We start from the raw sequence: 24,980 nt of genomic DNA on the forward strand, positions 1-24,980 counted from the left end.
GATCATGGTCTAGAGAGCTGTCAGTTTTCTCGTCTTATATATGTCATCTGGTGCACCTCGCCGTTCAAGCCCACAAGCCAAAAAAAGTATCCTTATCATTTATCCATTGTGGAGGTTTGCGGTTTGCATAAAAAAGGGGGCTAAAACTTCACCCGAGTTGGTCGTGGCCGTTAGTCTTATCACTCCAAGATCAGAGGTCGAGCTGGGATTGGCTAGAGGGTATCAAGTTGCTATGGCGATGCTATCAGATTTGATTAGAATGGCATTTAGCATCGGCTCCTAGTGACAGTTTAAGGAGTTGTGTGGCATTTGTTGCATCGAGTATCAAAATGATGAAAAAGTGAACAGTTTTCACATTTTGTTTTTATCGTTAACTGAATACATTAATATGAATTTGGTATTTCTGGAACCCCTTAAGGAATATTGCGTTTCTTACAGTGCCCCTGATTGGTTAATTATGGTTAATTGCGCAATATATTCATATTGGGGACTAATTATACAGCAGCTTCTAAATATTAAAGTTCAATGTTCTTCAGCACTATTCTTACAGTGTTGCTGATTGGCTGAATAAATTGATTGCAACCAATCAGTAGACATAATAGTAATGAATTTCTGTGCTAAACAATAATGGAATATTTTGAAAAGTTTTTATTTAATATGATCATGTAGATGTGGAATTGGGAAACCAATTTTCCCGGACCTCTGTCATTTTTTAGGAACTATTAGCATTGTCAGCTTATCAGTGTTTTTTGAACTTATCAATTATAAATATCATGATGAACATGTTTAAAACATGACAAAATCCATATTAAGTGGTTTACGGAAAGCTGGTATATGAGGTTACATTAAATCTAATTACTAATATTTATCAGCCTAATTGAAAATATGATTTGTGAGAAAATTATTTAAAAAAGAAAGAAACATTTTCAACTTAGTAAGATGATGAACAGATGATAGCAAGCCAATTACAGGTGGTTTATGTACTAATTTGTGTAGCAATTTTAATGAATAAAATGTACTAATTTGAAAAATGAAACAATTGAAATGTAAAACTTGTGATTACGAATCAATTTATATGCAAAAATGCTTCATCAGAAAGATATCATTTGGATTTTCATGGCAATATGTCTCAGTCATAGCATGTTAATGAAATTTACCCCGCTAAATTCCCGCTGTACGTACTAGATTAAGGCAGTTCTGTTATTCATTACACAAGTATATGTAAGGGTAGGGTAAACATTTATAGGGCATGTGATAAATTGGGAGCTGTGCAATATATACAGAATTATATATAGCTGTGGATAATACAAGTGCCATTTGTACAGGATGCAGTTGCAATTTCGCAATCCACAAGACTTGATTGTTTTATCGTTTCAAAAGCTGTTCATGTTAGTCATAGTATCATATTAATGATGTGATTGATATATCAAGATTGAATGAAGCAAATGTTTATTTATGATATATGGCTTTGTCAAGCAATCCCAGTTTGATGCGTGACCTAATTTAAAATATATCGCAGATGTTGCAATGTTGTAAGATTCATATGTCAAATTATATTTGTATTAGGTCTTCAAATTATTCAAAACATGAGAAGGCCCCTTGAATAAAAAAAAAGTATACAGAGAGATGTGATATACTGATAACAATTTTGTTATTGCTATCTATTGCTGACAGCAATTTCTATGTGTGATGTGAGTGTGTTACATGCTTCCGATAGTCTACTGCTGATAAAGCTTATAATTGGCGAAAATTGTTTAGTTTTTGTTACTACACTGGTCAATGAAGTTCCAACTTGTAAACACTCATGTAAATACACATAAGAGCATGCCAGTCACACGTTACGCACCATGCACTAGTGTAGGTGCTGCACTATGTGCATGCCATTCTATATCAATGCGCGGTAGTAATTTAGAATGTGCCGTCTTCTGCTGATAGCAATTTTGTACATGCTGTCTTCTGTTATAGCAATTTTGTATGTGCTATCTACTGCTGATAGCAATTTTGTATATGCTGTCCACTGGTAACAATTTTGTATATGCTATCTACTGCTGATAGCAATGTTGTATGCTGTCTTCTGCTGATAGCAATATCGTAGGCTTATGCTATCTACTGCTGATAGCAATGTTGTATGTGCTGTCTTCTGCTGATAGCAATGTTGTAGGCTTATGCTATCTACTGCTGATAGCAATTTTGTATAATATATGCTGTCCACTGATAACAATTTTGTATATGCTATCTACTGCTGATAGCAATGTTGTATGCTGTCTTCTGCTGATAGCAATGTTGTAGGCTTATGCTATCTACTACTGATAGCGATGTTGTATGTGCTGTCTTCTGCTGATAGCAATGTTATATGTGCTGTCTTCTGCTGATAGCGTTGTATGTCATGTCTGATGGTAAGAATTTTATGCTATCTACTCTAGACACCCATTTATTTTCTTGATTAGGAAATATGAACATGTGGCCTACTTCTGCTGGCCATTTTCACACACTATTTATTGTATTTCAACTGGTGTTTTTATTTCTTAGCAGGTCAGTTTGAAATAAATTTGTCAATGTTTTTTATCATATCAATCTTTGAGGCAAATCTTAATTAAGAGAAGAAAAACACCACACTGCTACAAATTGTACAAAGAAAGGAAGTTTATCATGGACACATGTAAAGGTGGAAATTTTTGCATGGTTAATTTTTACACACTATGCCAATTTTGAATTGCTTCACTCATTTTAAATATGGAATTTTAAGCTTCTTTACATTAACCTACAGACAAAAGGAATATATTCGCTCGTTGTTATTTTCACTGTAACTGTGTAGTACACGAAAAAGCACGAAAATAAAGATGAGGAAATATTCACTTTAAGAGTAGTGCTTGCAGGTGTTGTCATTGATAGATGGTATTTGACACCGGTCATCTAACTATCAAGTAGGGTAATCCATTGTAATAATCTCTCAAGAGGCTGACCAGCAGGCTGACCAGCAGGCCGGTCAAGCTTACTTCATGCACACAGGCTTTACGGACTGATAGATCACTTGTTAAAGACAAGCTTGTGTAACCGGTCCCTTGACGTGGTTAAATTAGTTATTAGTAACAAGTGTTTGTTGTCGGGAGGAATTAATGAACGAAAGACGTGTCACGGGCTACTGGTCGGGTTGTCGATCACATTGTAGTGTATAAAGGACTCTCTCTGGGTATGTACACTGTGGGGCGAGATTGAGCAAATGAATTGTTGTCAAGCAAAATATATTGTTAAATTAGTTATTAGTAACAAGACTTTGTCGTCAGGATGTATTAATTAACTAAAGACTTGATTTGTCATGCGATACTGCCAAGATTGTTTATCACATTGAATCATCAAAATGACTCACTGGGTTTGTACTGGTGAGATCAATTGCATGATGTGTTTGTCAATACAAAGTGTTTATTGTTTAACATTTTTGTACAGCATAACGAAATTCATCCAAATTTGAGTACTAATCTTGAGATACTTAGGATGCAACAGCTCATCAAAAATGTGAGAAAGTGGATATTGACCTTCATCTCTGTTCATGGTGGCTTCCTTCTCTTACTGATCTCTATGGCCTCCTTTTCATCCTTTTCAAGTTATCAGTAGCAGTCTTCATTCAGTGTTGACAAAGATAACAGAGTAGTTATCGAAACGTACACAATAAGTGCAATTTATTGGATCAGAAATAAGAACCTTTTGATTGCCTTTATTCTACCGATCCTGATATATTTGTTCAACCAAATTTACTGGCTTGTTTTACTGGTGGTGTGGATTAGTAGTGACTTATATACAGTATCATCTCCGTTTCAGGTTATCCTGTAGAACCAGCTGCTCCTTAGTAATTAAACACTGGCCCTTCTTAGCACACAAAAATAAGATACAATATAACAAGTAATCAAGCTAATCTGACATGTGCTGCAATTGACCTTTTATTAAAACGATAGCATGTAAAACAAATTTGGTCGCTCTGACCCAAAATCGGTGGCTTATCAAGTAGCAGATTTGTATCAAGGAGAATCGTTTCCTGAGGCAGGGAGGCAGATAAGTGCTCTGTAATTGCAGGTGTGCACCACATTTGTGCTTATCTAATGGTTGCGGACATGTTTTGTTCTGTTATTGAGGGGATTCACACTAGGAGTTAATGCAGGTTCATGTTGGTCCAGTGTATTAAGGTATTGTTCAGAAAATAGGTAGGAAGGGGGACATTTTGTTAAGTCGCTGTACCATTTCTTTCATGGAATAGCAAGATTGACCTAAGTTTAAAATCATTATAACAGGAACAAAACATTTGGTGTAGCCAGTTGATTTTGTGACACAGGATGAGCAGCTCATCAGAAATGTGAGAAAGTTGATATTGACCTTCATCTCTGTTCATGGTGGTACCCCTTCTCTTCCTGATCTCTATAGCCTCCTTTTCCAGTTCTCAGTAGCAGTGTTTATTCAGTGTTGACAAAGATAACAGAGTGGTTATCGAAACGTACACAATAAGTTCCAATTTATTGGATCAGAAATAAGAACCTTTTGATTGCCTTTATTCTACCGATCCTGATATATTTGTTCATCCAAATTTACTGGCTTGTTTTACTGGTGGTGTGGATTAGTGGCGACTTATATACAGTATCATCTCCGTTTCAGGTTATCCTGTAGAACCACCTGCTCCTTAGTAATTAAACACTGGCCCTTCTTAACATACAAAATTAGATACAATATAACAAGTAATCAAGCTAATCTGACATGTGCTGCAATTGACCTTTTATTAAAGCTATAGCATGTAAAACAAATTTGGTCGCTCTGACCCAAAAATCTGTGGCTTATCAAGTAGCAGATTTGTAGCAAGGAGAATCGTGTCCTGAGGCATAGAGGCAGATAAGTGCTCTGTAATTGCAGGTGTGTGCCACATTTGTGCTTATCTAATGGTTGCGGACATGTTTTGTTCTGTTATTGAGGGGATTCACACAAGGAGTTAATGCAGGTTCTTGTTGGTCCAGTGTGTTAATTCTCTTCACGCGGGTGTCGACTGCAGACGACATGTTTCAAAATGTTTTTAAAAATTCCAAAATTTCAGAAATGTAAATTTTCATGATCATATTTGGAGTCAGCATGACAAATGCATTAAAATGAGTACAAACAAGCCCAGTATTGGTTCAGTGGTTCTTGAGATAACATTTGATATTTTGATACTTTTTTATGTTGAATCCTATGGCCAACATGCAGAGCAATTGAAATCATTATAAAAATTGATTCACCAATTGAAAGCATTGAGGTATAGGACATTTATTTGTTTGGGACTATAGGTCTTGTTAGTAAACTATTGCATGACATACTGGCATACCCTTATGTTCAAATATTATGAAAAGAAATGAAGAAAAAACACTTGTTTTTTATTCACTGCAAGGCTAAAACTGAATAAAAACTGAAGTAATACTAAACGAGCATCTTGTTTTTCATCAAAATTACACATAAAAACATGTCCTATAAATTATAAAATGAGTGCTTTGATTTGTAAGATACCCGCTTTAAACACAGGTGGATTCAACAATGATGTAGATTTTTTTCAAACTTGACCAGAACAGATTAGCATTGTGCATATGAATTCTCCCTAACTTTGCGGACATCAATATAACTATAATAAAGCTAATAATATACGATTGACTGATGTATGGAAATAGAAATCAAACGGTGGAACAATAGACATGAGTAGAAAGCTGGTGTATATTAATTGCCATTGGAGATGCGCTAGCCATTATTATATGAGAATACTAAATCTTTTTCAGTATTCGTTGGAGATGCACTAGCCATTATTATATACTGCACCAAAAAGGTATCCTTACACTTGGAAGAAAAATCCTAATTTTCAAACTAAACCATATTTGGCTGAATTTATTTGTTTAATAGATGCACTATCTCATCCGGCACGTTATGACATCCCATTGAATCCAATGTGACTTCAAGAAGCAAAGTTACAACCATTTGATCAGACGAAGGTACAGTTTTAAAAGTAACAAACTGGCCTATTCAAAACCCCACAGACTACATGTAGACATCTGGTTTGAGAGTGGTGAATTTATGCGTGCCTTTAATTTAAAACAAAAGGAACAAAAGAAAACTGAAACAAAAGAACTGACAAATAAAATGGAAGTTCTGAAAAGTACAGTGAAGTAAAAACTGAAATAAGAACTGCTTTAAATAAAGCTTCATTGAAGAAACTGTGTTGTCACTTTGTTTCGCCTGTTGGAATCTTTTTGCGCCTTGTATAGACCAGTTTGTCGCTTTTAAAACTGGACCTTCATCACTTTTAAAACTGGACCTTCATCTATTCAATTGCTTGTAACTTGAGGTCGCATTGGATTCAATATGGTGTCATAATGTGCAGGATTAGATAGTGCATCTATCAAAAAAAAATTATTCCAACATGGTTCAGTTTTGGAATTGTGATTATTTTTCCAAGTGTAAGGATACTTTTTTGGCGCAGTATATATGAGAATACTAATCTTCATCAGTATTCATCCGTTTTTATTTTCTTATATTTAATAGAACTAATGAGTGGGAACGGGTAAAATTGAATTCAATGTGGTTGGTAGGTGGGCGGATGAAGACCTTATAAATGTTGAACTTCATTTCTTACAAGCGATATGAAATTACAATGCAAGGCATACTTCAAATCATTAAGTAGTATTATTAGGTGTCGATGGGGAATTTCATGCATAAATTTGATTAATATTGTTGAATATGTGTCAAGATGTTGTTTTGAGATTTTAGAAATGAATCTGAATGAAGTTTCTGTTGATTATTATTTTTTTTGTCTGGATGTTGCTTATTCAGGTTACTATATATTATGTGTGTAACTTAGACACAAGTTTGCAAAACGTTTTTAACAAGCCAACTTATAGTGGAACTACATAGTCTGCAAGTTATTACTAGCATTAATAAATTATTTTGCCAGTGAAATGTTGCATGTAATCCAAATACCGTAAACGTTCGCCTAATGGTGCTATGGGCTCCCTTGACATAACTGGGATTTTACACACAAACTAAAAGTGCCCTCCCATTAAAATCCCACCTGCTAAAGGGCACATACCCTTAATTCTTGTTGGGATTTTTAGAGGAGGGAGCTCGCTATTTTGTACATGAAATCTACCCCAAGGCAAAGGAGCCCAGGTGCACCATTAGGCAAACGTTTATGGTATTATCATTCTATCTACTGAATCATGCTTTTGAGCCCGGAACCACAACCAAAATGATCACCACACAAAGTCTACAACATGTACCATCATTCCAAAAGGTGCATGATTCGGTTTCTTTGACAGCTAGATCACACTTTTGAGTCTTGAACTATGATCAAGATGATTGCTACACAAAGTCTACCACATGTACCATCATTCCAAAAGGTGCGTGATGCAGCTACCAAGGGGTTGTGTTTAATTATTTGGTTGGTGAATTCATATGTTGTATTTTTCTAAAATTGACGTTGACAAGACCTCTTTCTAAAGAATCTAAATCTAAACAAATACTCAATAAAAACGCAGAAGCAAATTGAGAAGAAAAATGGCCTATGATGAAAACAGATACATTTTATGTGAATACAGATTAAAAGTTACATTATATATTAGATGACGGGAGGTCATTTCATTCTGATATGGTATTTGGAAAGAAACTGTATTTGTACACATTTGATGATACTCTCATGGACTGGAACTTCAGAGGATGATATTGTCTAGTGCTTGCGATGGTTTGCTTGTGAAGTATTCAAACTCACACATTTCACCAAGAGTTGTTTGAAATGTGTGTGTAGTCATTTACTTTTGAGTTTGATAGGTGTGAAATTTAGAAGTTCTGGTGTACAAGGCACATCAAAGCTGTTAGGGTCATACAGTAATCAAGTTCAAGTTGAAAAAAGACACACGTAGGGTTTTCTACACCTTTGAATTGCCTCATGCATGCCAATGCTCTAATCTAGGTGTACATGACATTAGTGTTTTAGTGGTTGACAAGTTGGTATGAAAATGGTGTTTTTGACATTGGTATGCAATCTGGCCAGCAATAAGCAGTGTTTTACCGATACATCGAGCACTCCACCGTTTTGCCCAAAATGGCAAATCGCTTGGAGTTGGCTTCAATTTGGGAGCATTGTCGCTCATAAGGTATGGCACAAGTCACAATTTTTAGCGTACATGCAACACTGATTTCAGAGTGTCATGCAGTAGTGCACCGCATGGTGATTGCCGCTCGCAGCTGTGGCTCGAGCTAGTGGCATTCACCATGTGGTACACCACTCAGTGGTAGTGGCATGTCACTATAAAACCAGCATTATTGTTAAAGTGGTAAAGAAATAATCAGATACCACAACTACTTGAAATACTACTACTTACAACTACTTGAAATCTACATCCTCTGTGTGGGAGATTAAGGTCATGTCTTAAGGGATGTGTGCACAGACTACTACAGACCATGTATCAACAGTCACGTCCCCACGCATTGTATGCTGTGAATTCTCACATATTCATGAGGGCCGCTTGTTCGATTGTGCTGTGTCTAACAATCACGCCAGCGTTGCGTGCCTTCGCGTATTTGTGTATACATACATACATACATACATACATACATACATACATAAAGGTATTTATAAAGCGCCGTTAAAATTTATCAAAGCGCTGAACAAGGAGAGAAAGGAGGGAAGAAAAAGAAACACAGCGGAACAAGAAAGAAGCTAACTGAAAAGGTGAGTTTTCAGTTTCTTCCTGAAAACTGGAATTGATGGAGACTCCCTGATGGCTTTAGGGAGTTTGTTCCATTCCCTCGGGCCAGAGACAGAGAAGGTATTTAAACCAGATCCTCTATGTGCCCTAGGCTGACAAAGCAGAGTCTTATTGGAAGAAGATCTCAATTCTCTTCCGGGAGCATAGGCTGAAAGATGCGATAGAGCGTTGCATGTCTCCACGCCATAAAAATATGTGGTTAGTGCGTAGCAGGTTTGCCTGTCGCATTTAATGGAACAATCTGCCCTCATTATCGGGTGATGCTGAAACTTTGACTGTTTGAATGCGGTCTGTTATCTTTTTCGTCCATGAGGGTATGGATTTCAATTGGAATGGCCCATTTTCACAGATATACTAAGGCACAGTCATCATCTTGTTATGATTAGCAATTGAGTAGCTCTCCCCAACTGAGATACTGTTTTATATTTGAGAAGTTACATAAATGGCTAACTATTGGGTTTGTGACGATTTAATTGCTTGAAAACAGACTTTTTATTTGTTGTTAAAAATGAGTGAGAAGGGGAGAGAAGATAGGTGAAAGTGTAGAAAGAGAGAGAGAGTATACAAATTCTACATGGTTTGAAGATAAGGGAACTATTTTTGCCAAGGTACTGGCTACAGCCCTACCACCCCGAACCCGAAGTGTGAGTTGTGGAACTTGGAAGGCCTGTACCAAGCGGAAAAGGAAAATAGTGACTCTATTTCCCTGAAAATACCATGTAGTATTTGTTTTATTTACACCTCATACATATTTAGGAGAGAATGACACCAATTCATAACATTTTAATAAAAACATTGGTGCTAGGCCCACTTACGGGAATTAAGTTACACTACATTTTGGGGGAAAGCTTAGACTTGAGTAGCTTTATGAATGAAGATGCACTATTGTCAGTGTTGACTTTGAACAAGGCAAGCTATTGCAGAGATGAGGGGCGAGGATAGAATGGCTGTGAGCAGTGGTTGACAGTGATGCCAGTTGATTCAGTATAACGTTACCATCAACTGTCAACCCTCTTTTTATGTGGTTAATAGTGGGTGGGTGATGTTCCTAATAGAAACAGTACAAGGTGACAATTTACCTGGAGGTCATTTAAACTGTGATGAGCTACAATACACAGGGAGAGTAATCCAAAACCCGGTCATGATCAGCTCGAAGGCCACAATGTATTTCCGGTCTCCCCCTCTCAGTGCATGGGGAGTGAATGATTACCTGACTTTTTGCAGAGCAGTAAAAAGACCCAGTTGATGGTGACATCGACTGCTCAGTGCCAGAAGTGGGTAAGTGCAATAGCTGCCCTGTAACTTACCCATTTCTGGCACTGAGCAGTCGTCATATAAAACAATATAGGGGAATATAAGCACAGTGATGCAAGGTGATCAGTATAAACATGTTGAATGAGAATTGGGCTGTTCCATTTAAAATCCACACTACCCCTGTGGAAGATTTTGAAATATCTTCCACAGGGGAGTATAATTTCAAATGGAATTAGCATTATCAGCAGCTCCATTTGAAACTCACCCTCCCTCCATGGACGATTCAGGTAGAATCTTTCTCAGAGGGTGTATGAAATTCAAATGGAGCTGCCTAATGTGCTCATTCCATTTGATATTCATACTCCCCTGTGGAATATATTTCTAAAATCTTCCACAGGAGGAGTGTGGATTTTTTAAATGGAACAGCCCATTAGCTGTATAGAGTATGTTAGTGACATGCTATTTGGTACTCAAATCTCACTCCGTAATGTAGAACGGACTATAGGGTTAGTGCGTTGGTGGAAATGGTGCAATGTTTGTTAAGTCACTTCACATCAGGGGAAACTCTCTTCAGAGTAAGTAATAAGCCTGGTAATAAGTTACTCAAACATGCGTGGGTTGCTTCCCCTCTGCTCTAAAAGATTTACACCGTAATATTTCATCTTTGCCAGGGTTTGCGAATATAAAGTATTTAGTAAAGGTTTTTGTTCATGGCAGTGAACATTAATGCCACTTGCACCCATAGCCAAATTTGTATCCTGTAGGTGGCTTCAAAACCTAAATGCAAAATGAGATTTAAAAAAATTGTTTTCCAGAGTCAAGATGCAGGTATCATTATTTTGCCTCATATCACTAATTTATTGTCAAAAAGTGCAGAGTAAGTTAGATATGAATATTGAAAGTTAGACCAAAGTAGCTCAAAGTACTATACACCTGATCTGTGAAGTTTGTCTTTTTTAAAGACAGATTCTTGGTTTGTTTTTGCTTTTGCCGGCAAGTGTCATTTTGTTATTTGCAATTTTGAGTCAATAATGAAACAATTAGTGATTTTCCAAACCAGAAAATTGATCAGAATTCAGATTATTGGCATTTTTGTAACAAGCAAAAGTATATTACTAAACCATCCAGATGACTGCAACCTAATAAGGACAAAAATCTGATAATAAGGGGTCATTCAACAGTTTTGCCATTTTCCAATGTGTACAAATCATATGAAGGGGAGGAGCGGGTAATATGTACGCTTTGTATAACGGGAAAACGCAAACAATTAAACGAGCTCTAACATGAATGGGCTATTCCATTTAAAATCCACACTACCCCTGTGGAATGTTTTTGGAAATATCTTCCACAGGGGGAGTATGTTTTTCAAATGGAATGAACACATTAGCTGTTCCATTTGAAACTCACCCTCCGTCAGTGGAAGATTCAGGTTCAATCTTTCTCAGAGGGTGTATGAAATTTAAATGGAACAGCTTAATGTGTTCATTCCATTTGAAATTTACACTCCCCTGTGGAAGATATTGCCAATATCTTCCACAGGGGGTGTGTGGATTTTAAATTGAATGACCCAATGTGGAATAAAAGTAGTGCATTTCATCATTGTCAATTTCTTCTTTTTTTGATAAACATCTTTTAATGGCAGATATCTCAATGCAACTAATGAAAAACAAGTATTTTTCACCCTCTCTATCAGATCTTTCAAATCCTAATACTTCCGTTTACCAGTATTGAAAACGGTAGACATTGAATAATAACAACAACCACATTGCCTCGTATTATTGAGTCTGTCTACCCTTCCTATTATAACGGCAAATTTAAAGGTCCATCGATTTGTAGTTGTCAGGTTTATTAAGATTGAACGTGAAAACCACAACACTGGTTAGTAGTCCTGGCATGTTTTGTTGCAAATAGACATAAGCTTACAACACATTGGCACACACCTTACAGACAGTATTACTGTTTATTAATTTCTTTCTGCCGGGAAAACAACTGTTGGGACTGTATCCATAGGCAGCAATAATCGTTGCAATGGCCTCAGGCTGAATAAATCTAATTTCATATTAGTATTAAATCATGTTATTGATAGAAAAAAATGAGCTTACGGCATGTATACTTTCCTGTGCCAATCAATGTGTCGTCATTGCAAATCATTTCATAGTGGCGTCAAGGCTGGATGTTTAGAAAAGAAACATTATTATTGGCGAAATATTACTCGACACAAAAGGCTTTGTGATGAGTTATACACCATGTGCAATGATATTTTAGCTGTTGTACTCATACAATATGTTGCAAAGATTAAAAGGGCGTCTTTTCTTTATAAGGAAGGAAGCAGAAGGAGGAAGACTTTTGTTTTTACAACTTTTGAAAACCACCTTTTGGATCTCATCTGGGTGGAGATGAAACCTCGAAATTTTTATTGGACGACTGCAGACAACAAGTTTCAATTTTTTTTAATTAAAAAATTTCAGAATTGTACATTTTCATAACCATGAAATCAGCATGAAAAATGCATTCAAATGAGTACAAACAAGCCTAGTATTGGTTCAGTGGTTCTTAAGATAGCTCTTGATATTTTGAAATATCTCAAAACTTTTTTATGTTGAAGCTTATGGCTAGCACACATAGCATTAACAGGGATGTAAGTTCTCAGGATTAATCCTGAATTCAAGATTTATTATCTTCCCTTCTTTGAAGAAAAGTTTAGGAAATTGTGCATTTCAAGATATTTCCCCAGTATTTCAAGTTTTTCAACTTACTTACAATCTTGAGTTAATTAAAATTGCAATGTTCTGCATATAGCAAAAATGTGGTGAAAGTCACATTTTTATGTGACTTTTAGCAGCAAATCGATTGTTATTTCATATATTGTCTACCTCTATAGTTTGTTCCGCTTATAATTGGGAAAATTATTAGTATTTTTGTTAATGCGCGCGGGTGTCAATCCTAACTTACGCTCACGTAAAATCACATGAGTGAGCATGCATTACGCAACACGCAACTGCTGCCCCCAAGTGCATGCATGCCATTTTATATCAAAACATGATGTTGTGAATCTCATTTTCTTCGCCAATTGTAAGCTGAATAAGCTATAGAATAGGCCAATATATATGTGATGTGATCAAGCAAAATCAGTCAGAACTGGGAAAATTTAAATTTTCAGTTTCTTATAGGACAGTAAAAAACATTTACAAAGCTGCATTTTGCAGAAAACCCCATTGGAATTGAACAACCAGTTCAAAAGATATAAGCAATTAAAGAGTTTCCAAAACAGGAGGAAACAAATGGAAATATTTCCTTTGTTTGACTATATCTCAAAATCAATATTTCTGAGTTCTGACTGATTTTGCTTGATCGCATCACATAGACATTGGATGCTTATATAGCACCATTTTATCTAGATTACAGTGTATTTAAAACAGATTAAGAAAAAAAAAATGAACCAATATAAACAACAATGAACCTCATTGGGGAAATATATGATTTGAGTGATAGTGATTTTTTGAAACCAGGCTAGAAATCAATACTAATTCTTTTGGTTGGAAATTATTACTTAATGCTGAATGAAGTAAATTGGTGTGGTGTTCTGTGTTGTGTTAAAAATGGCATGGATGCAACATATTTAAGATAATGATATTAGTATTGCAATGTTACCATGATTGTAACACTATGATATTTTAAATAGTGTGACTATTGCATGACTGTTTTTAAATTATCACTTGTTATAATAACTTTATAACCAAGTGCATGGCGTGATAAAACTAATGCATGGTGTTTTCTGATTTATCTTGTTTTTCCTCACATATTTGATCCTTGCCTGGTGTGTTTCCTGCATGTCCATTTGAACTGACTACATGCTGTGACCATCTACTGACCAGTCCGGTCATCCACTGCAAATAACCTGGATGAAGCCGCTGATGAGCACACAGATGAAATGATCCAAGTCCTAGTCAACTCGGCCAAGAACCCAAGGAATAGAATGGTCCCACGAGAGCGCAGGCGTGCGCGGCAAACAAATCGCAAATCACGTAAGTAGATACCTCATATGAGTAGATATCAGTGGACTGACCTCAGGAAATCTATCTTTGTAACTTAATTTTAATCTAAACCTATTTAAAGAAGTAAATTGCTTTATTGTGACCTGAACTTCATTTTACAAAGGAATGAAATAATTGGTAATGTAACAAAAGGATACCAAGGTTGGCCTGGCGAAGTATCAAACATTTCAGTTTATTAACGAGCTAGTTGTAATCAAGGCTAAATTGGGTTTTACTCGTCCCTGTATTTGATCCAAAACGAAGAACAATGAAACAATTGCAACCTTGAAAAAAATTGAGTGATGCATCAAGAATCGAATGTTAAGTTACATAGTTTATTCCTTTCTAATTCATACTCCCAACCCCCTAGTTCTATACCCCCAATCCCACTTGATCTCAACCCAATCTCAAATTTCTGTGAGCAAACCCCGAATTCCGTGAATTTTTCTGTTTTTCTGTATCACGGAGAAATCATGGCTTTAATGTAAGGGGTTTTGCAAAAAAGCTCTCCATTGACGAAAATGAGACCTTAACTCCTACAAATGTAAATGTTTCTATTTATTCTCCTCAAAATTGAGCATAAATTATTGTAAATTTGTAAAAAAAACAATGAAAAATTTGCACTTTACCAGATTTTTTGAAAAATTATTTTGACAAAGCATCCATCTTGAAACTAGTTCTCTGAAATTGTGACCCAAATATCTACCAAAAGGGCTGAAAGTGCACACCAAATCTGAGGCACATCCACATATACCCACTTGACCGATAAATACCCCAGCCTTCCAATGTTAAGTACAGTATCTGGTAGTAATTATCAAGGCAGATACTAAATTTTTACTTGGGAGAGAAAGGCACAGTGTTTGTTTTATCATGGCTTGTTTGCATCTAACAAACTGTAAGGTTAAGACAGTGTATCATAGAAATGATTGGTTATACAGTGTTTTATAGAGTGCTGTGTGAAATTTAACAACTAATATGGGCATGAATCAGGCCAACCAACCATTTAAAGTGACTGAAACTATTTTAAGTAGATAGCAAGGTGTGGATATCAAACTAACATCAGTAAATAGCAAGGTGTAGGTACCAAACTATCTTTAGTAGATAGCAAGGTGTAGGTATCAAACTACAAACTATCTTCAGTAGATAGCAAAGTATGAATATGAAGCCATCTTCAGTAGATAGCAAGATGTGGGTATCAAGCTATCTTCAGTAGATAGCGAGGTGTTTGTATCAAGCTATCTTCAGTAGATACCAAGATGTGCAATGGGTATCAAGCTATCTTCTGTAGATAGCAAGGTGTAGGTATCAAACTATCTCCAATAGATAGCAAAGTATGGGTATCAAGCTATCTGCAGTAGATAGCAAGATGTGGGTATCAAGCTATCTGCAGTAGATACCAAGGTGTAGGTATCAAGCTATCTTCAGTAGATAGCAAGGTGTAGATATCAAGTAGATAGTAAGGTGTGAATATCAATCCATATTCAGTTGCTCGCAAGGTGTTGGTGTATTTAATTGAATAATGACAGCAACCAAATCATGTCAATACAATCCTCTTCAAACAGAAAAAAATAGTAGACCTACTTTTTTTCAGCATTTTGCTGTGTATGGTAAACAGATTCTGAACAAGTTGATTTTGTCTCTGATTTTGGAAGTCTGACATGGCATAATTATGTCAATTTTTTTCTCGTCTAAGTCAAGATAGATGAAGTGGTGTATTTTCCTTGAGATTTTTCAATAAGCAAAGTATTAAGTAAACTGGGTTAAGGACTTAGGTAATTACTTATTTATCATCACTATATCTAAGAGAACCTGGATGCATACATTAAAAATGCCTTATACATTATTAAAAACATATCATAGTTCATCCAGTTTTGGATTATTCAGTTTTGAACTATAGCCAAAATATTAAATTCTCGATCATGAGAGCCAACTTGGTACGCGACAGTTATTTGCGCCGAGGCGTGCATTACGCAATTACCGGGCGCTACGGCACAAACACAGCTTTTGAGAATTGACCAATCACACGGTCGCTGCTAGGCAAGGTCAAGGTTCGGTCATGCAGGTCGCGCGATCGTGTTATTCTATGAAAAGTACGCTGACGCAGAAAGTACATCCTCTCATGATCGAGAAATTGTTATTTTGGCTATAGAAACATACGTATGTGACCATTCCCTGCTTTAGTTGATATTTTAAAGTCGTGTTTGAATAAGACCTGGGAAAAAAGTTCTGTATAGTTTTCAACTAGTTAGAGCAACAAATTTACTATGAAATGATACATTTGGGACCCTTCCCTATTAAAGTTGTATTTGAATAAGGCCTTGTAAAAACAGTTTTGTGTTGCCCTTAGTGAGAAAGTGTGGTACAGCCAGTTGATCGGGAACGCTTAATTTTTCTTTATATATGATGGTCAAACTGTATAATTTTCCACAGTAAAGTCTTACACACATGGGTATTTTACACATTGGGGTGCTTTACTCCATTCATTTAACTTGAGCGTTATAAAGGTTTTGGCTATTAGAGATTAGCATGTGCTATCGGCACGACACAGTACACACAAAATGCAGTGTTCCTCGGTCCTTGAGAGTCCTTGAAAGTCCTTGAATTTGAAAACACCTTTTCAAAGCCTTGAAAGTCCTGGAAATTTGCACAAGGTCCTTTAAAGTCCTTGAAAATTGGATTTTTACCCAAAGTATAATTTTGACAAAATTTGGGAAGTGGAGAGGAGCTGTCACTTTTGTTAATATGTGTTGCATGGAGAGCCACATCACAATTTTTGTGTTGTGGTAAGTCCTTAAAAATCATGCTTTTGGACCTTGAAAGTCCTTGAAAAGTCCTTGAATTTTAAAGGCTTCAAGGTACGGGAACCCTGAAAATGCAAACAATGATCCCGTTTCAATCCCAAGTTTGCCAGAAAATGGGAAAAACAAGTTTTGAAAATACCTGTTTGTAAATTCTTTGTAATCACACTTCACTAATAAATTTATGTTGGTCATGGAGGATGACATTATACAATTGTTTGTAGCCTTAATAATTATCCAAATTAAATTACATTGTTTACCAAGTAAACTTGCGATAAATGTTAACTGGTTATTCAATAGAGACATTTTTATTTATGCCATAAATAATTTATAGGTGGTTAGATAAAACAAGAAAGAGAGGGAATATTCATAAAATATGAATAAAAATGCTGTTTTCTTGACATTTGAAGGAAATAGAAATGTGCATTATGCAGTTTGACTCGCATCACATTTACTTAGAGAAATAAACATCTCAAAAAAAGTAACTAACCCCCTTTAAAAAATTGCCATTATTCAAAAAGGGGCTATTGTATTACAAATCTGTAAAATGCGTTGGAAACAGAATTTATTTCTGTGCAGTTTGAACCTCATTTGATACGATAGCCCAGAAAACAATAAAACACCGGTCAATTTAATGTAGCGATGTCCAGATTTGAAAGTTGCACTTGCATACAAATTTTTAAAATACAAAAACACTCGGATATCATTACACAGATTTCTTTCCATTACACTGAATACAAAATCAATACAATTTACTGCAACTTTCAAATCTTGGGTTACATTGATTTAAATGTACGCTGTGACGTCAATATTTAGTCAATTGCTACAAATGAGGTGTCAAAATGTGCATTTTTCAGATTTGTAATACAATTACCCATTTTTGAATAATGGTCATTATTTAAGGGGGGTTAGTTACTTTTTTTGAGATGTTTATATTGTCCTGGATATATGCATGATTCAATAAAGTTCTCAGCTAAAATGACAGAAATATACAGGACGGGTGAATTGATAAAATAAATCAACTTCAGCTCTTGCATTTTTTACATGTTTATGATGGTTGTGTTTCCAGTAATGTTGACAGAGAAAGCATACCTGCCAACTGTTTTTTGCGGAGTCACTCCCATTTCCCGAGTTTTAACCCAAAAAATCGGGGTACTCAGATTTTCAACAACAACAAAATTATGACTATGAATGATCCTAGCATTTAGCTCCGATTTTCGCGGAGTCACTCCAATTTTCCGAGTTTTTAACCCAAAAAACAAAAAAAATCATAGTACTCTGATTTAAAAAAAAATTACCTAAGATGGGCCCTGGTCCCCTGATACTAAAACGCTCTGCTCGCTTTGCTCTATTGGTCAATCAGTATTATTGGACTCTGTTTTTTAGGTTTTCAATATTGGCAGGTATGAGAAAGGTATTTTAATTTTAAGCTATGAATAAGTTAGGATACAGAGAAAAAATGGTCTTGTTATGAAAAATATAATATATTTTATAAACTGATAGTGTGATATTTTACTTTTTATCAATATGTCAGAATAAGGAAGTAAGTTTGACATAAACGAGTGTTCTGATTTGCTTAAATTTCTTTGACCACTCTAGATTCAAATTATTTATACCAAGTTATCATTTTAGTATTAATTATTTGAGTTGATATTTGAAAATTGAAACTTCATCACTCACTTTCAGCAACAGCCTTGTTCTAGAACTGGCTCAGTTCCTATGAAGCGATGCCCTCGGATAGCTTGCGAAGCGCCCATGGCTGCGAAACAGCCACCAAGCCTGCCAGGAGTGCAAATGGTTATTGCCTGAGATGGCTTGACACATCCACAACTTAACCAGTGCTACTCTGCTCTCTCATCCCCTAAAATTTTCTTTCTCGCCACACTTTGATCTCTCCTTTTCCCACCCTCCTTTCCCGTCATTAATATATCCAATGTTTATCTTCTTAATTTTCCACAGATATTCTATTGTCTTATTCTGTTATTCTGAACAAATCAAACCTTGGAGATATTTTTTAGAAATATATTTGTAGTATGCGACTACTGCGTGAACTGGTTTAGTAACTTCCGTTTGTAATTTTGCGCAACAATGAGGAACACGTTTCAGTCAAAAATGGTTGTTTTTGTAACTTTAACGTAACACTTTTTCAAACAATATTATCATATGCCACATTTATACATAATTGCTGCAGGCAAGAATGGTTGATCAATTTTGTCGATTTCTAGCGTCATTTCCAGTTTGTCTGCATTTTACGCTTTTGAAATGAATGCATAATTGATCTTAAGAAAACAAATCTTTAAAAATAATATTTTTGGAAAATAAGGACTATTAGTTTTATTAAAATGAAAATATGATTTGTATCAAAACATAATATTTTCTCAAGCATAAACAGAGAAAGCAATCCCTTGTTAACAGTGGCGGTGCCAGGAATTTTTTTCCGGGGGGGCATTGAGGGGGCAAAGTGAATTTCAGGGGGGGGGGCGAAATCAGCACATTTTGTGCAAAATTACCGCAAAAAGGTGAAATTTGGGTTTTTACTGGGGGGCAACAGGGAGGGCAAGAGTTCTGACTGGGAGGGCATTTTCCCCCTCATCCCCCCTCCCGTGGTGCTGCCACTGCTTGTTAATAGTCATTTGGCTGTTCCAGTTGAAATCCATACCCCCTATGGTAGACATGGCTTTAATCTTCCACACAGGGAGTGTGAATTTAAAATGGGGTTACCTGAATGGGTGACTAAGTTTGAAATCTACACCCCCTGTGTGGGAGATTAAGGTCATGGCAGAGGGTGTATGGATTTCAACTTGAATAGCACATTGTTTAGTGTGATACACATTGTGGCTGTAGATGATCCAAGTACATCAAAATTCTTTGAAAACAATACATAAAGATCCCGTAATGATTGCGAACAATATCTGAAAGGAAAACAATATATTTATGAAGTCTTCAGTAGATCATGTAGTAAGGTGAAAATGTGTTTATCTCATTGTTATAATTATTCAATTGTCCTTTAGGTCATTTGTAATTTGAATAGAATTGTTAAAATAAATTCTTTTACTTACAAAGCATAGTTCCATTTATTTGAGAGCATAATTGTCCCTATAAAAGTAGTTGAATTATTAAAACACCCCTTGATATATTTGAAGACAATTGCACTTGATGGGACATTTTCAGATTATGCGTTTTACATTTTTACACACATTTTGTTTTATGGTGACCATATACATGTACTTACACATTTTAACAGTTAAAAATTGTAAGTACATGTATATGTACTTAAAACTTACAAGTTTGAGGAAATGTCGTTGGATCATATTGTCATTAATTTCCTTTAAGACTCCCTACTAGAATCACAGTTATATTTTTTTTGGTGTTGTGGTTTAAATAATTTGATTTAGTATGAGATTCCATATTAGATAGTATTCACACAAAATAGCATAAACCCTATCACAGAACATGAGCAGTCTCTTAGAGCTGCTGAAAATTATCAGATCTGATAAGTTTCATAAAATGCGCTTTTCAATAGAAAAATGCTGTTACAACTGTAATTTGGTTTCATCTTAAATTTGAATGTACCACATCATGAAATCACAATATGGACATTCTAAAAATTTCAGTTGAATATCGCTATGAAATCTGTGTATGTGCCTTTAAATAGCATTGACTTCAGACAGGCATCTATCTTGGTATTTCATTTACCACATCATGAAGTCACAATATGGACATTCTAAAAATGTCAGTCGACCACCGCTACGAAATCTGCGAGTGAACCTTTAATAGCATGGACTTGAGACAGGCATAACAGTTGTCTTTTCCTGTCACATTATGCAATCACTGCAGTATAGTAATGGTCCCTACCTGTCTCACATTTCCTGTAATCAGTTGTCTGGCTTGAATCAAGTCTGTGCTCTTTGTTAACAGGAGTCAAATTCACTAGGAGTCACTCACTTCTAAAGGCAGAGTTCAACAACCCACATTTAATAACATTAGGCCCAATTTTGACCTTACGTTGTTGGGTATGAGTTTTTGTACCCAAATATTCAAAGGTCATACTTTGAATGAACAGGTATATTAGGGTTAAAGGACTGTGTCCAATAGATGAGACTGTTTGAGGCCCTGGTGAAAATGTTGAGGAAATGTCCTGAATTCAGGAAATGTCATCTTGATTCAGGATATTGGCTATTTTCAAAGGTTAACAAAATAATGATTTGGGATTTTTCAGAATTTTTGTCATGTCTGTTGCTACAATGCGTACATCTGTGCATCAATAACCCTGCATGCCCACAAGATTCAAACAATATTTCTCTTTCATCCAAGAGAATTCTGGATGAAAGCTTCCTCTCGGCTTCCTCTCAGTGAGTAATCATAGTTTGTGAGAAATCAATCAACATTTCTCTTTTCTTGAGCTGTCCTTTCCTCATTAATACATAATGAGCTCATTCCCAAGGAAATAAGTTCAATGACCCTCATCATGCCTGTGTCACACAAAAACGGACATTGCCGTATACAAAAATATTTTATCCGGTGGTGAAATCACCAATCTGGCAGGAGATAAGGGGGTTGCAGCCTCATGCACAGGAACATATTTGCAATGAACATTGTCGTTTTGTCTGATTTCCGTTCATTTCTCGATGCATTGTGGCCGGTAGTAATCCTGTAGGTGGCCCGTGTATGTCCGATATGTATTTGTTCAATGTCCAGCACATGACCCGGGACAAATGACCAGCGAACCATCCCGCAGACCTGCAGCATATAATAAGGAAAAGAATAAGCATAAGGAAAACCTCAGGAAATATACAGGACAGTAAGAACACACATCAGACAATTACCAAACATTTGTATTTGGCACACTCCGTTTCAAGTTTTGTGCATGCTGACAGACTTAACGAACATCGCCTAACACAAAGCACATTTGTCGGATGAAAGCAACACATAAAAAGAACATCAAACTAATATTGACGACCAACTGGACTGAACTGGCGATGTGTGACAGGGGCATTAAACATGTTTTTATACCCAGCATATGCAATGGTCATTCCTTTGAGTGTAGAAGCATATTGGGGTTACGGAACTATGTCCTAGAGATTGTGATGTACCCACACTTTTACAGGGGAGCATGTAGCCCAATTCAGAGGCTCAAGCACTGTGAGCGTTGGTATAACTGATGTCTATTGACACAGGTTATCTGTGTGTTGCTCCTTTCCCCAGATAGCACTAATGTCAAAGCAAATTATTTCCACTGCAATTTAACATATATGTACTATCGCTGTGTTTATTTAGAAAATTCTTTGGCTTAATCAAATCTTAGAGATCTGCAAAAAATGATTCATTTATAATTGACAAACAGACATAACTTTGCCCGAGGAGAATGATGGTACTGCAGGTAACCGGGTGATTTACTGTTTATATGCTGGAAATATTCAAACAATCATTTTCATAACGGGAAGGATTAAAATCATTTCAGCATTTTTTTTTAATTTCATTTAAGTTGTATTGCCATTTATGACCTATTACCCATTATAAATCTGATTTTTATTGTTGCTATGACTTGGAAGCGCATCAAAAGCACCAAAATTAATGAATCACAATTTGCGTTCTGCACTTTTGATAAAAGGGTTGCTGCAAAATTATCAACTAAATTATATCCCGGAGTACAATTAACTTATATACAGAGGTCAACGTACGGACTTGTCAATAGCAAAATCATGCTTGTCTTCGTCAATTAGGAAATATGAATTAATATAACATACGACAAACTGAAGAAGAATTTTACAGAAATTTACACAAGAAGTGTAATTAGTTTTTACATTGTGTACATGACAACAAGAAGCTTCTGCTTGCTTTGTCAAATAGAAAAATATGACTAAAATCTATTAATAAAACTAACATAAGGCCAAGTAAAAAAAAAAAAAACATGTTTATTATTTGTTATTATATGTTATTTTTTTACCATTCATTTCTGTGTAAAATTGCATTTGCAAAGTCTTTGTCAACACATCATAAAAATGAGGAGGCTCCTGATATTTTGGTTATTTCTCCCAAAGCCCTATCCCTAGATTTTAGAGTGTTTGCAATGTGTTTATTGATGATAACCAATAATTTCCTAACATGTCTTTTCATTACAACAATTTTAGAAACAAAATAAAGGAGCAAAGAAAAAAAAGTGACAAAAATATTTGAAAATCTCCAAAAATTGGTGAGGGCAGGGACGATATACATGTTATTATTTCACTTGGCCTGATGAAGTCAGAATTTAACGAAATTATTGGAATGAAGTAAGTGTAATTAGTTTTTTTCATTTGTATATGTCAATAAGACAGTTAATGCTTGCAGTATGAATTAATCTAACAAACTATGTCATGAAACAAAATTCTATCAAATTTGTTTACTTAGGTTGGGGCTCAATTAGAGGGGAAGGTTGCTGCCCTGCATCTGACCCATATTTTGACAATTAGAATCGCATTGTTAAAATTATATGGAATTCTGTTTTTTAGGTTGGGCCTCAATTAGAGGGAAGGGAAGGTTGATGCCCTTGGCATCCCACCCATATGTTGACAATTAGAATCAAGTTGTTACTGTATGAAATAATGATAATGCAATTTATTATCTAGTAAACTTGGGTTTATACAATGATCATACAATGATAATGTTTGAAAAAGGTCTACAAAAGGTCTTGAAAATCTTGCTGGTCAAGGAACCTGAAGAATGAGTGAGCTGTTCCATTTGAAATCATTACACCCCCTATGGAAGACATGACCTTAATCTCCCAAACAGGGGGTGTAGATTTCAAATGGAGCTACTAATTCAGGTAACCCCATTTAAAATTCCCCACCCCTGTGTGGAATATTAAGGTCATATCTTCCATAGGGGACTAGGGGTGTAAGGATTTCAACCAGAATAGCTCAATATACCTGCCCATAAAGGACAATCTAATTAGTTTATGTCCATCAATGAACTCAATATCATAAGACATTTGTTGGTTGTATAATATTTCTTTAATTATCTCTCTAATCTAATTGAACAATTTTTCTTAAGCAATTGAAAAAGGAAAGATGCTCCAACATCCCTATCTCAATAATTCCATAGATTTTACAATTGCGTTGATTTAATACATCTCCCAAGGTTTTTGAAAAAGGTTTTTGAAAAAGCAAGTAAGTTCACTGCAGGACAGTAGTATATTTAGTTGTAATTATCATAATGAAGAAGAAATTACTAAGTAGAAATGAATTAGAAGAAAGAGTCATCAGAACAAAATGTATTAGGTATGACAATGAAAATAAGAGAAAATCAAGGAGTGTTAGCTGTGATCAAGTAGGTATAGCTGTAAGATAGCAGGCTCAAAGCATACAAGCTGCCTTTAGTACCATGAGTACTAGCAATGTGGATTATCTGTCTTCAGTGGACTTAGGATCGTGCAAAATCCCGGGGGGTCTTGCTTTTGGATTTGGTAGGAATGTGGGGCTGACATGCCAAAAATATGCCCCTAAGATACACTAATTTTTCAATCATTTTTGCTCAAAATTACGGTAAATTGACCAATTCTGGAAAATTTTGCTCTAAACAGATGAAGAATGTGTACTTCATCTAACTTTTGGAGAAAATTTTGAAGGAAAAAAAACCACCAAGTCTCTTTCTTACAGAACCCCTGAATGGTCAATAACGTGATATATATTATCTGAATAACCAATTAAAATAGAGCTTAATCCTCTTCCCTTCAGCCTTACTGACTATTCTTACCATATTTCTGATTGGCTCGATACATGATTTAGCTCTCTTTGTAACCAATCAAAATGGTTTTTAAATCCAGAAGTTGCAGGTTGAAATCTCAATCAAAGATTTTCATTACTTGAGGTATTAGGTTATTCCAATTAAAATCCATACACCCCCTATGGAAGAATGACCTTAATCTTCCCCACAGGGGGTGTGAATTACAAAATAATGGAGTTACCTGAATGGGTGACTCCATTTGAAATCTACACCCTTTGTGTGGGAGATTATGGTCATGACTTTTGTACAGGGGTGTTTGTAGGGGGTGTGTGGAATTCAACTGGAATGACTCATTTTATGTACACGGTTCAGGCTTAAAAGCAAATAGCCAACACCACTAGCGTATGATTCTACACAATACACAAATA

The 24,980-nt window shown here is 35.7% G+C and overlaps 1 protein-coding gene across 1 annotated transcript in view; it reads left to right on the top strand.

Moving 5' to 3' along the window:
* The window catches only part of LOC140135406 (FH1/FH2 domain-containing protein 3-like), a 109,790-nt gene that overhangs the window by 78,876 nt on the left and 5,934 nt on the right, over positions 1-24,980 (top strand). The window contains exon 10 of the mRNA XM_072156897.1: positions 13,892-14,041. Within this exon, the coding sequence (XP_072012998.1) occupies positions 13,892-14,041 (150 nt within the window). The remainder of the gene's footprint in view (positions 1-13,891; positions 14,042-24,980) is intronic.

The sequence above is a fragment of the Amphiura filiformis genome, chromosome 16 (assembly GCF_039555335.1).
Source record: "Amphiura filiformis chromosome 16, Afil_fr2py, whole genome shotgun sequence".
In the NCBI taxonomy this organism is placed as follows: Eukaryota; Metazoa; Echinodermata; class Ophiuroidea; order Amphilepidida; family Amphiuridae; genus Amphiura; species Amphiura filiformis.